Here is a 16,976-nt window from a genome sequence, read left to right on the forward strand (position 1 = left end):
AAATAATTTTGTTTTTTTTTTTTTTCTTTGTTTTTTTTTTTTTTTTTTTTTTTTTCTTTTTTTTTCTTTTTGGATCACAACCTTGAATCTAGATTACATGGTCAAGCTTTTTTCTCCCATCATGATTTGTTAGATGTGGCCTTGGCTGATGTTCTTCTTCTTGGCCTTCCATTTGTTCACTGATGAGTGTCATCACTGGTGCTTACTTCCAGAGATCACTTTCTGTCTACCAATATCATCTTCAATATGCAAATGTTAATGTCGATGTCATACTTGACAAGAAAATGAAAATGACATATTTGACATGTTATTATTTGAAAAAAAAAAAGTTTTTGTTTGATATGTTGTTTTATTTTGATACCAAATGTCAAACTTTGGTATATGTTATTTGGTGCTAAATTTGGCAAAAAGTACGACATGTGTCAAATTTGACATTAAGTGTAATGTTACATTGGATAATGAAATTCTTACCCAAATTTCAAATTTTGGCATTGCATTAGAAATGCTTTAACTAAGTTTCATTGTGACCCATATTAAGCTATTTTTGTGTATTTATTGACTATCTTTGTTTTTCAGCTATAGGTTCGGGGGATACTCCATCTCGGATTGCTGAGGTTCCAGTTGATAAACTGCTTAATGGCCTTCTTGCTGCTGGATTTGATGAAGGTTCTTGTCTTAGCAGATACCAATCAGCTTCATATCGCAAAGATTCGCCACAAAAACCTTCTTCTTACCTTATTTCCAGGTTAAGAAGTTATGAAGCTTTGCACAAGCGATGTGGACCTTATACCGAGTCCTACAACAAAACAGTGAAGCAATTCAAGTCTGGCCACCAAACTGGTACATTGGATTGTAACTATGTTGTGTGGATTTCCTTCAGTGGATTAGGGAATAGGATACTAACCTTGGGGTCTGCATTTCTCTATGCTCTTCTCACGAATCGGGTTCTGCTTGTTGACCCTGGAGTTGACATGACTGATCTTTTCTGCGAACCATTCCCAGAAGTCTCATGGTTCCTTCCCACGGATTTCCCCCTTAAAGATCAGTTTGCCAGCTTTGGCCAAAAAACTCCTCATTGTTATGGAAAGATGCTTAAGGATAACAAATTTGCAAATTCAGACAAGTCAAGGTTTCCATCATATCTGTATCTGCATCTTGTCCATGATTATGATTTCCATGATAAGCTTTTCTTCTGCGACCAAGATCAAACTCTACTACAAAAGATACCCTGGTTGATCATGAAAACAGATAACTACTTTGTCCCATCTCTCTTCCTGATACCTTCTTTTGAGCAAGAACTGAATAACCTCTTCCCAAATAAGGATCTAGTTTTCCACTTCTTGGGTAGATATCTTCTTCATCCCACAAATAAGGTTTGGGGACTGATTACCAGATACTATAAAGCTTATTTGGCCAATGCAGATGAAAGAATAGGCATTCAGATCAGAGTCTTTGACGATGGTACCGGTCCATTCCAACATGTGTTGGATCAGATCTTAGCATGTACCATCAAGGAGAAGCTACTGCCAGAAATCGACAGGCAAGAATCCATCATCAACATTTCTAAAATTCCAAAGTCTAAAGTTGTATTGATGACATCTTTATCCTCGGGATACTTTGAGAAGATCCGAGACATGTATTGGGAGCATCCAACTGTGACGGGGGACGTGATTGGAATCTTCCAGCCGAGTCACGAGGAGTATCAGCAAACTGAGAAGCAGATGCACAACGAGAAGGCGCTTGCTGAGATGTACTTGCTGAGCTTGACTGATGTTTTGGTCACAAGTTCATGGTCTACGTTTGGCTATGTGGCTCAGAGCCTTGGCGGGCTGAAGCCGTGGATACTCTACAAGCCAGAGAATCGAACGGCACCTGATCCCCCTTGCCGACGTGCCATGTCGATGGAGCCATGCTTCCATGCGCCACCCTTCTATGACTGCAAGGCTAAGCAAGGAATTGACACCGGAAAATTAGTTCCTCATGTGAGGCATTGTGAGGACATGAGCTGGGGTCTAAAGTTGGTTGATCATTATGATGAGATGTAATCGAGCATTTGTTCTTTTGTTGTTGTCAGTTGCCATGCATAATTTTTGCATTTTTTGGTGTGTACAAATAGAGTTAGTGAGTACTGTGTCGTTAAAATGTATCCTACTTTCTACTCAGAGGCCAATGATGGTTACATATGATCAGTTTTTTAGATGAGAGAACATATATTATATTGGCGATGAGAGAGAACAATCAATCTTTTTTTCTATCCTTATCCTTTTTCCGTCTTCTTTATTTCCTCAATTTCCCAAGAAAAGAAAAATGAAAACATTATTTTCTTTCCATCGTATCAGATTTTAGTTCATGTTATCAAAGTAAACAGCTTAAACATTTGAAGAAATAAAGAACCAGGATTTTTATCGATAATTAAACAATCCAAGAACCTGCATATAAGAATATGTTCGAGTGTAAGATCTGATTAAAAACGAAAATAAAACAAGAACAGGAGTGATGATAACAGACGTCTTCCCATGTATGCAAAAGTCCTACCACGTCGGACCAACTGTAATGATAAATATACGAAATTAAAAAAAGGTTTTTAACACGTTACTCCTCTGTAGTTTGAACTCATAAAATTATTGCAACCTATCTTATTTTACAAAATTTTTAAAAATGTTTTGCTATATTTAAGATATTAAAAGTTAAGGAATAAAAAGATTTTGTTACATTTAAATTGGGCCGTTAAAATTTTTCATTAAACATGCTTTTTCGACACTAATTTAATACAATCATCGTTAAAATATGATATATTGTAACAATTTTACAAGTTAGGGGGCAACTTGTCAAAACTAAAAATTTAGAGAGCAAATTGCTAAAAGCATACAAGTCCAGGGAGAAATGCGTAAAATACCCATAGAAAAACATATATACTGTGCAAGAAAATGTATAATGCCCTTTCTATATGTTATATGCGAGTCTAGTAGGAGTTTGAAATAATAACCCATTTGGACGTCAATTATTTAAGAACAAGTTCCACCAAAGTGCAAAGTATGGATTCAGAGAGAATTTTCATAGCAAATCAGAAAACCATCATCTCCCCACGTCATAATCTTATACATTAAAGAAAACAACATCCTTGCGTCAAAAAAGAAAAACTAAACCAGACTTCGGATAGACAATAATATTATATCCACTGCTGATTCTGCTATGCAAAGAATCAGTTCTTTCTGCCTTCACACAAGATTATGTGGTAACCATGCCTGAATAACAAATAAGAAAAATGATGTTATATCAGCTGATCTTGAGCTATAAGAATCTGCAACCATTCAAGAAATTATAGTTAAAGAAGAAAAATTGAGCAAAATGAGCAATGCTATGTACTAACTGATGATCGTCACGTTGGTTTTTAACTTATCATAAAACTTTGAGCCCTACAAATTCCGACGTATCGGAGAAACTTACGTTGATTTAAATGGTGCACTTGTTGCTCCAACAACTGTGTTGAAGGCAACTTCCTGGAAAGGCCCTGCCATCTTACCACGCGGGAACCACCCAAGATCTCCGCCTTTCTTTCCTGATGGACATTCCGAGTATTCTTGAGCCAACTGCAAAAGAAGCACAAGACAAATTGCTATGATGACAATGAATATACAAGGAAAATATTTCGAGTACAATGTACTCTCATGAAGACATGAGGCTGGCCACATTTTTAACGATGTCATGACTTTATAAGCCAGAGCATCACTACATGTCCAGTAATCCCACAACTAGGGAGAAATAAGCCCTTGATCGTATGGTCAAAAAGTAGAAGTTCCCGATATCTATATATTAGTCCAACTTGAGAGAAGGATATCATAAAAATCAGCCAGCATGACAACATAAATATCAATCTCGATCTCTCACTTAAAGCAGACAGATAAGTCCTTGAAGACTAACAGGAATAATCAAAATCAATTCAAGGACATAACTTGATAGAGACAAGTTTAAAATCCCTTTAAAAGAATCATTATTACTTTGAAACTCTCAATGAAATTACGGGCTAGTGATAAAATTAAAATCAACAGGAAAAGAAAAGTAAAAGATAACCTACCACAATATAGAAAAACTGGGACAAAGGTCCTAAAACATTATAGCATCATAAAGAGTTACCTTTGCAAACTCAGCTGGTGGGACCTTATCTCCATTGCTAAGCCAACCATCCTGGAGCTTCTTGTATGCTTCGTTGATCTTTCCTTGCTTCTCACATAGGATATGCCTTGCTGAAACAAATTAAACGATAAATACACCACAATAAAGAGGACGAGAGACAGATGACAAAACTACATTTGAAGCTACCAAAATACTATCGAAAACGCAGTGAAAGAAAAAACCTTTAACATAGGTGCAGGTGCCAAGGCCATCTGCTGCCTTCCCACCCTTTCCTTTACCCTTTGAAGCATTCTCATCACTTCCACTTGCTGCTTGTTTCCCTTTACCCTTCCCCGACTCTTTCAGTTTTGAGTCCTTTCCCATGGCTTCCCAAACCTAAACAATCAAGGTACAAGACATGGAATCTTTTAACAGAATGAGGGAAGACCAAAGCTTTTGAAGTTTGAACCACATCCACACTTGAGGAAATATCAACACATAAAAGTACAAATAAACTCCCATATAATCACACACTCCACTAAAACAGACAAAATATATATCCTTCTTAAAAAATAAAAGTATTTTCTACTGAAGTAATATAGTTCCAGCAAAAATAAAAACTGAAAAAAGAAAAAAAGAGGAAACACAAAAACTTTTAGAGAATATCAATAGATTTAATACCCAAAAGTTCAAATAACTCCATATAATTGTACACCAAAATTGAAACAGCAGAAAAGTTTAAATTTTGAAGTGTTTAGCTATATGGGCTAATACAATTCTAAAAGATGATGAAATATTGGTTTTTTTTCGTTGTTTTTACTCCCTCAAATCTTATACAGTTTTTGACTAAATGCTATTTTATTTTATTCGCTTTAAAACATCAAATATCCCAAAAGAATCCCAAAATCAGTCTAGATAATCTCTAACAACATAAAAACTGCATAGAGAAAGACAGAAACGTATAGAAGAATTCGATTATACCCAGATAACGAAACTTCGGTTACGAAAGCCGATAATTGATTAAGAACAAAACCCAGAAGTGAAAAATTGCATATTGAAGAAAAAAAATATGAGCCACTGCATAATCAAAATCAAACAAGAGCGTTACTTTCTGTAATTATAGAGAATTCAAACAATGGGGACGCAAAATAATATCCAATTCCATTAATACGGAAATCCAAGTTCAGATTTATTTACCTTCTAGAGTACTCAATTAAGGACTTCACCAACAGAGGACAGTGTTTATGAAAGCTGCAAAAAGAGAGCTCGATTGACTTGTCTTGTAGAGGGCGTGCGTTGAGGTGCCCCTGGTTTTTATTTTATTTTAACTTTTATTTTTCTTTTTCATTAAAAAAATAAGTTTAGGGTTATTGTTTTTTTTTTTTTTCTTGGGAAAAAAGTCTAAATTTTGGACAATTTATTTCCCAATTTACCCCTCAAATTTTGAAATGTGGTATTTTTACCGTATCTATTCAAATGTTAGGGGGATGAGCCTCCACCTAAAAATTTGGACGAAATTGATCTATGACAAAAAGTTGTTAAAGTTGCTTGAACTAATTAAATTTATGTTGTTATTCACTCGTAAATTGTTTTCACATAATAGATTAATTTGAGTCTGATTGACACGTAATTACGATACGATAACTTAACATGAATTTTGCAAATTAGAGAAGAAAATAATAGTGGATAGGCCAATTTCGTCTCGACCCTATTCTCAATCGGTAGAAAAATGGGTCACATTGTATCCAATCCGTTTGATTTTGTTAATGCATATACATGTTGTTAGTATTCTTATTGTACTATGACTCAAATTGATATATTGTTGTTTTGGAAGCTGCTTTTAGCTTCGTGGTTCTATAAATCTATTCTAATAAGATTTTGAAACTTGTAACTTTAATTAAATTCATAAACATAACTCGCATTTATATTTTTAAGATTAAATTTCACTCATGCCTCACTAAGTAGTTCAAAAAAATGTTGTTACAAAAATTTTAATAAAAATTCAGAAAAAAAGCCGGGAAGAACAATGTCAAAACAAGCCCTACATAATATATATAGTTTAATATATATATATATATATATAGGAGACAAGGTGCACATTTTTCTGTATAATTACGTTTCTTCGACAGAAGTAATAAAGATAATATGGGCCAATTTAATTCGCTGATTCGAGATTTTAATTTGAATTGAGATGTAATTTTATGTGAGAACTTTTTACTGTAGTAAAAAAGTTAAATGTAACTATTTCTGAGAGCTTTTTACTGTAATAAATTTAAATTCTAAACTCGAATCGGTGAAATGAACATGACCTAAACATTTGGAGGTACTTGGGATGCAAGTGCAATAAGATTGAACCAGTATAAAAAGTACACAGTGCACACAAGACCACATATCAAAGACAATAAAACATACTTGTAACTGAATTAATAGCCTATTATTAATTTATTATTGTAAAAAATGTTTGAAATCTCGTATAGAAAGCAAAATTTAACAGAATCATCATGTAAGAGTAAGACGTCTAGAAAAAGAAACAAAGTATCTCAAAAAAGGAAAATTACATGAGAAACTATAAAAGACCAAAAGCTATACCCTGAAAAAAAAAAGAAAAAAAAAAGGAAGGTGAGAGCAAAAGCTATAGCTTCAGTATTGAGGATTCAAAGATCGTGTTTATGCCTTCAATAATTAAGGCGGGGACAAATTCTCTGTGACGAGATAGCTAACTCAACAACTATTTTGGCTATTGGTCAAGGATTTGTGACATTCAAAATAATGTTCATCATCGAACTAGTCAGAATCGGAATCTGAAAATGGCATTTGGTAAGCATCTTTGGGTTCATCATCTGTGATGGAAGGAGAACGACCTTCGTTCGTCGCTTTTCTTGCTCGTGCTCTCCACCTCGCTTTAGTCTCATCCTGGAACAAAATACAACGTTATTCGACCACCAAGTAACCTATAACACTCCGAGACCGCGAAGAAAAAAAAAAAAAAGAGAGTGCAATAAGCCAATTATTGAGACGTTTGGGCTCACAAGTAGCATTAGCACGTTCAAGATAAAGCAATGCTTGATTTCCTAAATTAGACTCACTGAATCTATAATGCAACAAAAAGTTTAAAATATGAGTATGCAGGTATGATGATAAGATTTGGAGGAGTATTTAAAACATACAAGTACTACTAGTGTGCACGTACAAAAAGAAATGTTGTGTGTTTCCATGTTTGCGATAGAAAGTTATAAATAGCTTATCATACAAGTTGTGCACATAGATGATGCATCCAACGATATATTTTTATTGTGAAGGTCTGAAGACGTTTCAAAGGGATATACGATTTACCTTATAGCTTGGTTGACTTGGTTCATGGGACTCCAATTGATTAGACTCCAACCGGTTAGACTCTGGTTGGTCAGCTTGTTGTGTAGGCTGACTTCTCTTCAGCCAGATAGTACCAAAGGACAATAAAGCCCCCAAAAGCAGCATGGGACCAATCCTTGGATCTCCAGTGAGATCGTAGATTTTGGTTATAAAGCCACGAACACCCTGCTTCATCGTGGATGTAGAAGGAAAGCTTTGAGCACCTTTAGACCAGATAGGTTTTGAATCCTCGGTAACCAGATCAGGAGTTTTTGTTCTCTGCATTTGAGGCGGACAGGCTTAAATGAATAGAAATCCCAGAAGGCATAAAGGGCTAAAACTAGTTATATCTCTGACCAGTTCAAGTACATGAAGTACAGGAGAAATAGTTCTAGATTCACAAGTAGAAGATGACTCTTTTGCTTATAGGAATTTAAAAAATAAAATAAAATAAAATTTGCTTATGGCAATAAACAAGCGGCTTACATAATGGGGAAGATCCCTAGAGTCACCATCCCTGATTATTTGAGATATCCATTTCTTGATCTGCAGAAATAAATAAATATATATAAAAAAACAAAGATGAAAAGAAAGTGAGGCAGACGTATTTCGGTATCATTATCAGCTCATAAAATTTTAAAGTTTCTACAGCCAATGTCAAAATTTGTAATAAGTTTCTTTAAAGCTGAAAACCTTCAATTTAACACTCAACATTTGTCAAACTCATGACAACTAGGAAATTAGTTAAACTATGAAAGGAGTAGTAAAGAAAGCCACTAAGCCACTTATTGAAAACTTACAAAAAATGATAGTTAAGATATCTAATTACATTCAAAAGCATGCAAAGTGCCAAATATTTGATTCTTACCTCCTGAATGTCATCTGAACCATTGTACTTTGCCACAAGTTGTGATGCAGGATCCAAGTCCTGGTCTTGTAAGGAATCCCATATGGTTTTTTGTTTTTTCTCAGGTTTCACTATCTCTTCACTAGCATTTCTTTTGTAGCGCACAATAAATAACCGAGGTACATCAGTCAGATCTCTCCTTGGTCCACAAGTATCATAGCTGCTTTCATGATTGAGGTAGAAGAAACAATATCTCTGGACAAAAATCAAGTTCTAAAAATTAGTGAGGTCCTGTCAACTGGCCCCCCATTTTCTGCAACTAATAAATTTTCTGGAATAAAACTTGTAACCAACAGCCAAGAAAAAGCACAGTAAAAGGAAAATGATATCATTTTACCTTTTCCGCTTCTCCATCAAGCCAAGCGAATGTCAGCCGTTTGTTTCTGAGAGCAACTGATGCTGGTTCCATGGATTGATCACTATCCAATGCACTTGATTCAATATCACGTGACAGTGTTTCTTGAACCCTGCGTACGGTCTATGAATTTATGTAATTCACACCAGTTGTTAAACTTGATCAATACATTGAATGCAGATGAGAACCGTGTGAAATGATGTCATTTCATCAGGCCCTTGAAAATCTTGTGGAAACTTATAAACTTAAGTGCTAAATAATTCGTGGCAAACTGTGAAAAGTTGACAACATAAACATGGGAAAGATGCTTACTTCACGCATTTTATTGAGTTCTGGGCCATGCCTTCCTGCAAGAATAGCACAATACCAAGTAGAGGTATCGTGTCCAGCACAAGAATAGCCACGGGGATCACAGCCCAAATCCATCGATGTTGTACTTCTCAACTGAGGAAGCTCTGAAAACACAAATTAGACAAATGAAAAAGGGCCTCTCTCTATCTTTCCTTTACCAAGAACTTTTTATAAAACATGAGAAATAGTTCAATCCTTTTGTCTTCATAATTTAGCAACAAACAGCAACTTGTGAAGCAGAATGTAACAAATTAAAGTGGAAAGCAAAAGAAGATTGACACAAGCATCAGATGGGAGGTTGGGTATCAGTGTAACACAGGCACACAGGTTGTGTTACCTTAAGCCCATGGAAGTTGACCAACCTAAAAATAAGCAGTTCATTTGAAAATATACTGACGAACTTTTTCATCTTAGTGACATACCTTTTACTACCTGTTAGTGACAACACGGAATGGTGGTCAATCAAGCATGTGATTTCAACCTCCAATTGCATTCATAATGCTTATTATACTTCATCTAGTGGAAATTCACCCTTGCTAAATCACAAGAAGAAGACAAGACACAAACACACGTGCGGGGACAGACAAGAATATTTCACATAGACGGTGCTAAATCACCACCTTAACCTACTGTTTTTTGAGGAATCCCACGGTATATGAAAAGGGCGGAAAACATACAGTACAAAAATATAAAAAGTCTCTTGTAATTTTAGATGAAAAGAGATGTATGGATAACAGATATGTAGGCAGTACACGCAAGTAACCAGCACTTGCAGGTGTTTTCCTTATCAAACATGTGTCTAAGTAGGTAAGTGCATTAAAGGCATGAAATGAAACAGTGAAAGAAGCTTCCACGTGTTAAATTAATTGTTAATGTAATGTGGAAAGGCAGCCGAATGATGCATAAAACTAAATTATACAATTAAGAACGCAGAAGTGATGATCGTTTACCCATCTTTTTATTCTGTTCCATGATACTTGAAAACTGTGAATTGTTAATCGCTCCTGCAAAATGAATAACCACATTTGGTAAGATGAATTCATGAAACAAAGAAGTCAAATAAATTTTTTATAGAGGTCCTGAGTAAAAGAGAGGACGATACCATGGTATACAACTGGTTTGACACCTGGATCTTTCAGAAATACTACTGCGGGTGCAGTTTCCACCTCAAACCTGTTGCCAACAACGAAAATGTCCCATAATTCAAGAAAAAAAAACCTCTCATCGACACAAAAAGAAGGTGGATCCACTCACGCATTAAACCAAAAGGAAGATTCCTCTTCTCGCCATAGCACAAATGCAAAGGAAGCATCAGACCAATAAATTTTAGCAGCTTGGCGCACAAATGGAGAAGCACGCTCCCCTGTTCTTGAGAAGAGGATGACTTTTACCTAGACCCAAAAGCATCAAGACATTAATCAGTGAAGTTTATAAGTTTCTTAGCTATGCACACACACAGAGATAAACATGCACAGCCCCACCGATCACACACACACACACACACACACACAAACACATACACCCAAAGTAGTAAGCACAACAAAAGTGAAGATGTTAACTAAATTGGTGAGAGGGAAGTAACATCCTTAAAGGAAAACATATTATGCAACAATTAATAAGAGATGCTAAACAAACTTGCAGCTACAAAACTGGATAATTGACTGCGTTTTACCAAGAAACAAAGAAATCAAACTAATGTGTGTAAATGTTGTAGATTTGCAAATGAAATATTGAAACTTTAGGCCTACCTTATTAGGACTTACGGTCGCCAGAAATTTTGGTCCCTGAAACAAAACACATATCACATGATTTTATGATTGGTTATAATGTGACATAAAAACTTTTTGAAAGGAAAAAGAGCAAGGTAAGTCATTACAAGTAGTTTGTTTTGAGATGTAAAACATAGTAGAGAGTGAACTAAAAGCCACTTGCGATGTCACATGGGGGCGCGAAGAAAGATGAGAGTATGATTTTTTTTTTTTCTTTTTTTTTTTTTGACAAATAAAGCATGATCCAGCTGAATCTTACACTTTTACTTAAAATTGTTATGCAAAAAGGGGGTGGGGGTGGGGAAAGAGGTAAAATCAACTGTAACTTGTACTATAAAAAACATTACCAGTGACTCTTTTGAGTGGTAAAAAATTCGGGGTAAACCAAGTATGTTTGTAGCAAACCAATCTGTAACTGCATCAACAGTCAGCTCCCCATCATACCTGAAAACCATCATACTACGTTTAAAAGAGCAATCATGAACTACAGGACATTTTTGAGAGGAAAAGTAACATTATCTTCCCGTTACGTAGATACAACATTAAAAAAGTTATAAAAGCTCACCTAACAAGACACTCAACTCTTTTACAGCCTGGGGGAAAAGCAACAAGAGAGGGAATGCCTGTACACGTTTATTAGAAGGTACATGACATAGTGAGCACGACATGCCTGAAAATATGAAAGATTTTCTAACAGAAAAATGAACTAGTGATTTAAACCCTGAAAACATCAAATAACATTCCATGCCTTAACAAATCTAGTAGATATATAACTCAATATTGGCGCAGTAGCTGGTAGAATAGTTGTGATGCTAACTTGGGGAAGATTGCTAATTATGAAATAGATCGATGAAAAAGGGCACACAAACATATGTATTAGAGTTCTAAACCAATGTGAGATTCTTAGGCCCCGTTTCGCGGGTTCATGTTGAAAACTTGAATTGAAATTTAGATTTTTGTAAGAGAAAATACTGTAGGAAAAAGGTTGAATTGTGCTTTGAACTATGAAAAGAATGGGGCCTTAATTAAAAAACATTCTCGCAATTAACAAAATTTTGCTAAGAAATGTGACAGAGTCTGAGAGAAAGAGATGTTATGCCTCAGACGTATATAACAATATTACAAAAGAACCTCCACTGCTATTGGCATGGTATGTTTTAGACATTTAGTTTAGGGTGTACACTGTGCGTCAATAGATAGGATTGCTTGAAAGTAAACTATTAAAGATCTTGCCACCAACAAAACCACAGTCCTAATAATGCTATTCATAGCTGAAGCAACATTGTCAACCTAAAACCTGTTCAATTTTTACAAATGAAGCACCATCCACCTAATTCGTAAATATTGTGAACCATTTCTATATAGATGAATAATGTTAAGTAAATTTATTACTTTCTAGTCCCACAATCCAAGACCTTACAGTTAACTGATAACTGACAAAAGCTTTGCCTAAATCATTCTGCAAAAATGGTAACAAATCACATACGATTCCTGAAAAAAGGTCGTCCTGTTGGCTTCTTCTCCGCAAGGTATGCCACTAGTTGAAGCTCCTCAAGATTCACAGAAGCGGTATTTGCAACTCCGTCCAACAAAGAAGCTTATATCAAAAAGTAAAATGAACAATCATATTAATTAGAAATCACGCAGCAGTTAACTTTTTATACATGAATTCTGTTGTATTAACAACTCAAACATTTTTTAAGAGGAACACTTTAGCATTAAATATTTCAAAATATTACTTCCATACCTCTCGAAAAAATGTGAACGATAACCATTCATATAACAACAAATTCAAAGGAAAATAGGCAACAATTGGAGCAACGCAACCATTCATCACATGTGCATCTCAAGAAAAGCTAAAGCCAATAACCTACAAGTTGATATAATAGCATGTACTACATTCCAATTTTTACTGAAATTGGTATTACATTAAACAATATTAGGAATTGAAATAACGGGTTAAATGCATCCTTGCCGCCTGAATTATCCTTAAGTTCACTTTGTCTCATTTGAAATCCCTAAATAGTAAGACATTCTTATGAATAATCCTTACGTTTTATCTTTTAGTTTATGGACTGAAAAGCAATACCTGACTGTATTTACATCCCTAAACGATAATACATTACTAGATTGGTTGAGTCTTTTGCTTAATGACTTATAAAGTGCATCAAACATGAATATAAATTCCTCTTTCAAGATAGGATAAAGGTAAGAGTATAATTCTCTCTTTATGCTACTGACGTAACTACATACCGAAAAAATTCTTTGTAAACCATTGCAGACATAAATAAAGTAAATAGATAAGCAAGGACATACTGATTCTTTTCCAGGCATCAAAAAACTGAAGACATCTCTTGCTCCCAGAAGAAAACAACTGATCCAAATTGTCAATGAAAATGCAATTAGTACAACAAAAGCTGCATTGTGCAACAGAATATCAAATATGAAAGGCAGTATAAGGTTCCCATTTAAATCAGAATCTTAAGACTGGACCTCTGTACTCCAAAATCTAGGAAACAGTATGCACATAGCAACTGCATTTCAGAAACTTAAACTTTTTTGGTTTTTCTTTTTCTCCCCTCATGTGAGACAAGCTTGCTCTATCCCCACCTCCTTTCTAAACCAAAAGGCCGAGGAGAGAGAATCACAAGTCTGCTGAACATCTTTGTAAGTTGTTAATGATTCTAAATGTTAGACGACTGCACTGTTTGACCTTTAGAAGGTCAGAACGTTTTTCTATGTTTTGATACCATGTTTGATAATACACACACACACACACACACATAAATTAAAACACAAGTTTTCTCTGATAATATTTGGCATATACATGCGCATGGCTATATAATATAGTCTTCCAATTAACGCTGACAGTAACAGATCAATCCTCCATTTAAGCATCTGCAATTCATTCTACCCCAATCAACTAATAAGATTTCAAACTAAAAGAATTGTTGTTGTCAACTAGAGTTCTTCCAAATTAAGTGCACAGCTACACACGACTTATAAACTACGTAACCTTGATATATTTGATCCAAATGTTGAATATATAGGCTTGTTGACTCAACAATTTGAGCAACAAAAACAGATTAAATAGACGGGCGGGACGCAGTGAGGGTAATTCGATGGAAAAATAAAAGTAAATTCTGGTTACCCTAGTCATGAAAATTGATACACGTTTAGAGAGTAACTGTACCTGAATTAGCAATGGCTTGGTATCCTGAAACAGGGACTCAAAATCCTTAGCGGTAATGACATTATGATGGTGATCTTCTGTACCTGAAAAGATAAGAGTACATGTGCATCAGTCTAAAACACTTTAATTTCATGCAAAAAGATATTATTAATCTTTCCCAAATAAAATCAATGTAAGGGGTCTTAACGAATCAGCACCTGAAGAATCCAGCAACGGAAGGTCTACTGCCAAAAACCTACGACCAGCAAACTGTTCTTTCGCCTTCTCAAGAACATCCTATGAAGTACAGAAAAGAAATAAGCAACAGAATGTTCACAAACTAACGAATAGAACTTTCACATTTATTAGTTGGACATTGAAAACTCACCAGATGTTCATCGATACCAAATATATCGTAGTTCTTTTTCCATGATGGATTTGTCAGCAACTCATAAGCATATTGAATCTGTAAAATATAAGCAATCCCATAAAAATCAATTGGGATAAAGATGATGATAGGAAAACCATAGATCCAAGAAGAGATGAAACATCAATAATCATATAAAATACTTTTCTTACTAAATTGACAAACCGAAAAGGCATATTATTCAACTTTTCATGGTTCAACTAATCCTTAAAACCTTAAAACCTCTTTCATATGTAAGAGAAACTCCTCAATAAACAAATAACCTCCAAAATCAAAAGGCAAGAAATGTTTCTGACCTTTATAAAATCATGAGTTACAGGAACTTCTACCCCCGAATTCCTGAAATAAAAAAATTCCTGGTTATACGACAACATTAAAAAAAAAAAAAAAATCACTCGTAAAGAGCGAAAAGATGCAGTCTCACTATTTGTGAGCTAAATTCTACATATACTCGCTTTTATTAGCAGAATTCAGGAACTTCACATAAAAGAAAAAAAAATTTTATACAATATCCAATTGAAAATAAATAAATAACATAATGAGGCAATGGAAATCGCAGAATTTACCACTTGGAGGAAAGCTTTTCGTAGGCTTCTCTCACTTCTTCAATAGAACTGTATTTCCTAATTTGCAGAACTACAAATTCACCAAGCAAAACCACTATTCAGTAAGCACATACATATATTCTGCGTATATATATCTATATATGTGTGTGTGTGTGTGTGTGTGTGTGTGTGTATTTCAGAGTGCGTTAGAGACAGAAAGAAAGAGAATTACGAGTGAAGTGAGAAAAACTTTACCGTCGTAGTGAGATGGAGGGAAGGAATTGGGAATCACGACGACTTGGTAGAAAATGGCCCCAAAAAACAGAATCAGAGGCACTAAGTACGCTTTGATTGTCGACGCCATTGACGAGCTCCGCGGCGAAGACGCAGAAGAAACGCGCTTCATCATGGTGGCGATCCGCACTGAGTCACACAGTCACCGAGTGAGTTCTACAGAGAAAAAGATAGGAAGAGAGAGAATCTAATCATTAATTTAATGATTTTAATTTGCTTTGAAAACGTATCTTAATTGTGATTAGGGAATGTAAACAAGAAAGAGTACGAAGCAAACAAGGCATGGTGAGGTACAGCGAAAATGACACGTGGGAGGTTATTATTCGATAGTGATAGAGAAGTGAACTTATGAGAGAAATTTGCGCGCATAATTTCCTCTAATTTCCTATAAGGCTGTGATAGAGGTGTGGAAAGGGCCGTGCCGGGCCGGCACGGCCCTTCTAACCCCAGGCCCGACACAGGTTTAGGTTGGGCTAGGCGTGACTCTGTACAATACAGGGCCTTGTCTGGATCGAGCTTAAGGGAAGACCCTCATGCCCAGTTTTGGTCCCCGGCCCTTGTCCATAAGGGCTAGGGTCAGCTCGGACTGAGCCCGGGCCTAGGCCCTTCACAGGCTGGCTCTGGCCCTTTTCAAGCTGGTGAAGCTCAAAAGTCCAATCTATGGCCGTTGAGCATGGACTGGTGACCGAATTGCATTGGATTCGCATTTGTTATCATATTTAATAAAAAAAGAAATATATCATATGTCTCTAAAAGATGTGATTTTGTTAAATTGAAATAATATTAATACATACACATAAATGATTGTCTCATTAAAAATCTTGTCAAGTAAAACACTTGGGGAGATCGGGACAAAACCTTAGCGAAAGAAAAAAGAGTGCAATATACAAGGATAATTAAATTACACTATGGCCGAATTGCTTCTAGAAGATTCTGTTATGTTTAAGTTTAAAAAATAGTCTAGAAGTGTATCATCTGTACAATGTTACTTTCGTCTTCTTGCATCTTCCAGTCTTTCATGCACATTAGCCCTTCCAAGATATTCATGTACACTCTAATCCTCTTATCATTAAGAATTTGATTGTTTGCACTAAATGTTTGCTCTGATGCTACTCTGGACAGTAGAGTTGTCAAAATGTCACTTGCTATAATGGATAATGTTGAGAAACGATCTTACTTATTCTTCCACCATTGTAAAATGTCTAGTTTGTCGTCATCAATTATAAAATTTGACCCAAAATATAAAACCCTTGGGGAGATCGGGATAAAACCTTAGCGAAGGAAAAAAAGTGTAGTATACAAGGATAATTAAATTACACTGTGGCCAAATTGCTTCTAGAAGATTTTGTTATGTTTAAGTTTAAAAAATAGTCTAGAAGTGTATCATCTGCAATGTTATTTTCGTCTTCTTGTATCTTCCCAGTCTTTCATGCCCCTCCAAGATATCCAAGTACATTTTGATCCTCTTATCATCAAGAATTTGATTGTTTGCACTAAATGTTTGCTCTGATGCTACTGTGGACACTAGAGTTGTCAAAATGTCACGTGCTATAATGGATAATGTTAGAAAACGATCTTACTTGCTCTTCCACCACTGTAAGATGTCTAGTTTATCGTCATCAATTACAAAATTTGACCCAAAATATTTGACAAGTTCTGAAGTCAGTCCATGTTTGATGATGATCCTGATGC

At 35.4% G+C, this 16,976-nt stretch overlaps 3 protein-coding genes across 4 annotated transcripts in view; 1 reads left to right on the forward strand and 2 right to left on the reverse strand.

Moving 5' to 3' along the window:
• The window catches only part of LOC21399040 (galactoside 2-alpha-L-fucosyltransferase), a 3,157-nt gene extending 897 nt beyond the window's left edge, over positions 1–2,260 (forward strand). Inside the window, exon 2 of the mRNA XM_010093233.2 lies at positions 577–2,260. Coding sequence (XP_010091535.1) covers positions 577–2,045 — 1,469 coding nt within the window. The 3' untranslated portion in view covers positions 2,046–2,260. The remainder of the gene's footprint in view (positions 1–576) is intronic.
• Positions 2,261–2,972: 712 nt separating this feature from the next.
• Positions 2,973–5,406, reverse strand: LOC21399041 (peptidyl-prolyl cis-trans isomerase NIMA-interacting 4). Of its 2 annotated transcripts, XM_024162446.1 has the most exons (6): positions 5,311–5,406; positions 5,095–5,190; positions 4,356–4,509; positions 4,135–4,244; positions 3,448–3,590; positions 2,973–3,245 (listed from the first exon to the last, which is right to left on the reverse strand). In XM_024162446.1, the coding sequence occupies exons 3-6, from the start codon at positions 4,495–4,497 to the stop codon at positions 3,203–3,205; spliced, it is 438 nt and encodes a 145-aa protein (XP_024018214.1). In that variant the 5' UTR covers positions 4,498–4,509; positions 5,095–5,190; positions 5,311–5,406; the 3' UTR covers positions 2,973–3,202. The 2 variants fall into 2 exon arrangements, with proteins under 2 accessions (XP_024018214.1, XP_010091536.1); XM_010093234.2 differs by lacking the exon at positions 5,095–5,190 and having other exon boundaries at positions 5,311–5,404.
• A 1,300-nt stretch (positions 5,407–6,706) lies between these two features.
• LOC21399042 lies at positions 6,707–15,482 on the reverse strand. Its single transcript, XM_010093235.2, has 20 exons — positions 15,246–15,482; positions 15,012–15,081; positions 14,742–14,784; positions 14,407–14,484; positions 14,237–14,315; positions 14,040–14,122; positions 13,163–13,220; positions 12,333–12,443; positions 11,412–11,469; positions 11,194–11,290; positions 10,826–10,861; positions 10,332–10,468; positions 10,180–10,250; positions 10,028–10,081; positions 9,039–9,181; positions 8,709–8,849; positions 8,333–8,566; positions 7,951–8,010; positions 7,447–7,743; positions 6,707–7,026 (listed from the first exon to the last, which is right to left on the reverse strand). The coding sequence occupies exons 1-20, from the start codon at positions 15,397–15,399 to the stop codon at positions 6,898–6,900; spliced, it is 2,133 nt and encodes a 710-aa protein (XP_010091537.1). The 5' UTR covers positions 15,400–15,482; the 3' UTR covers positions 6,707–6,897.
• Positions 15,483–16,976: the final 1,494 nt, after the last annotated feature.

This window comes from Morus notabilis, unplaced genomic scaffold (genome assembly GCF_000414095.1).
Source record: "Morus notabilis unplaced genomic scaffold, ASM41409v2 Scaffold226, whole genome shotgun sequence".
In the NCBI taxonomy this organism is placed as follows: Eukaryota; Viridiplantae; Streptophyta; class Magnoliopsida; order Rosales; family Moraceae; genus Morus; species Morus notabilis.

Bases quoted from the DNA above. Each gene is read 5' to 3' on its own strand.
- LOC21399041 (XM_024162446.1), bottom strand. From the start codon at position 4,497: ATGGGAAAGGACTCAAAACTGAAAGAGTCGGGGAAGGGTAAAGGGAAA. The intron at 4,245-4,355 runs GTTTTTTCTTTC...AATTTGTTTCAG, and splicing joins CACCTGCACCTATGTTAAAG to CAAGGCATATCCTATGTGAG. The intron at 3,591-4,134 runs GTAACTCTTTAT...CTTCTTTTGCAG, and splicing joins CACCAGCTGAGTTTGCAAAG to TTGGCTCAAGAATACTCGGA.
- LOC21399042 (XM_010093235.2), bottom strand. From the start codon at position 15,399: ATGATGAAGCGCGTTTCTTCTGCGTCTTCGCCGCGGAGCTCGTCAATG. The intron at 10,251-10,331 runs GTGAGTGGATCC...TGTTGGCAACAG, and splicing joins TCTTCCTTTTGGTTTAATGC to GTTTGAGGTGGAAACTGCAC. The intron at 9,182-10,027 runs GTAAACGATCAT...TTGTGTTTTCAG, and splicing joins GGAACAGAATAAAAAGATGG to AGCTTCCTCAGTTGAGAAGT.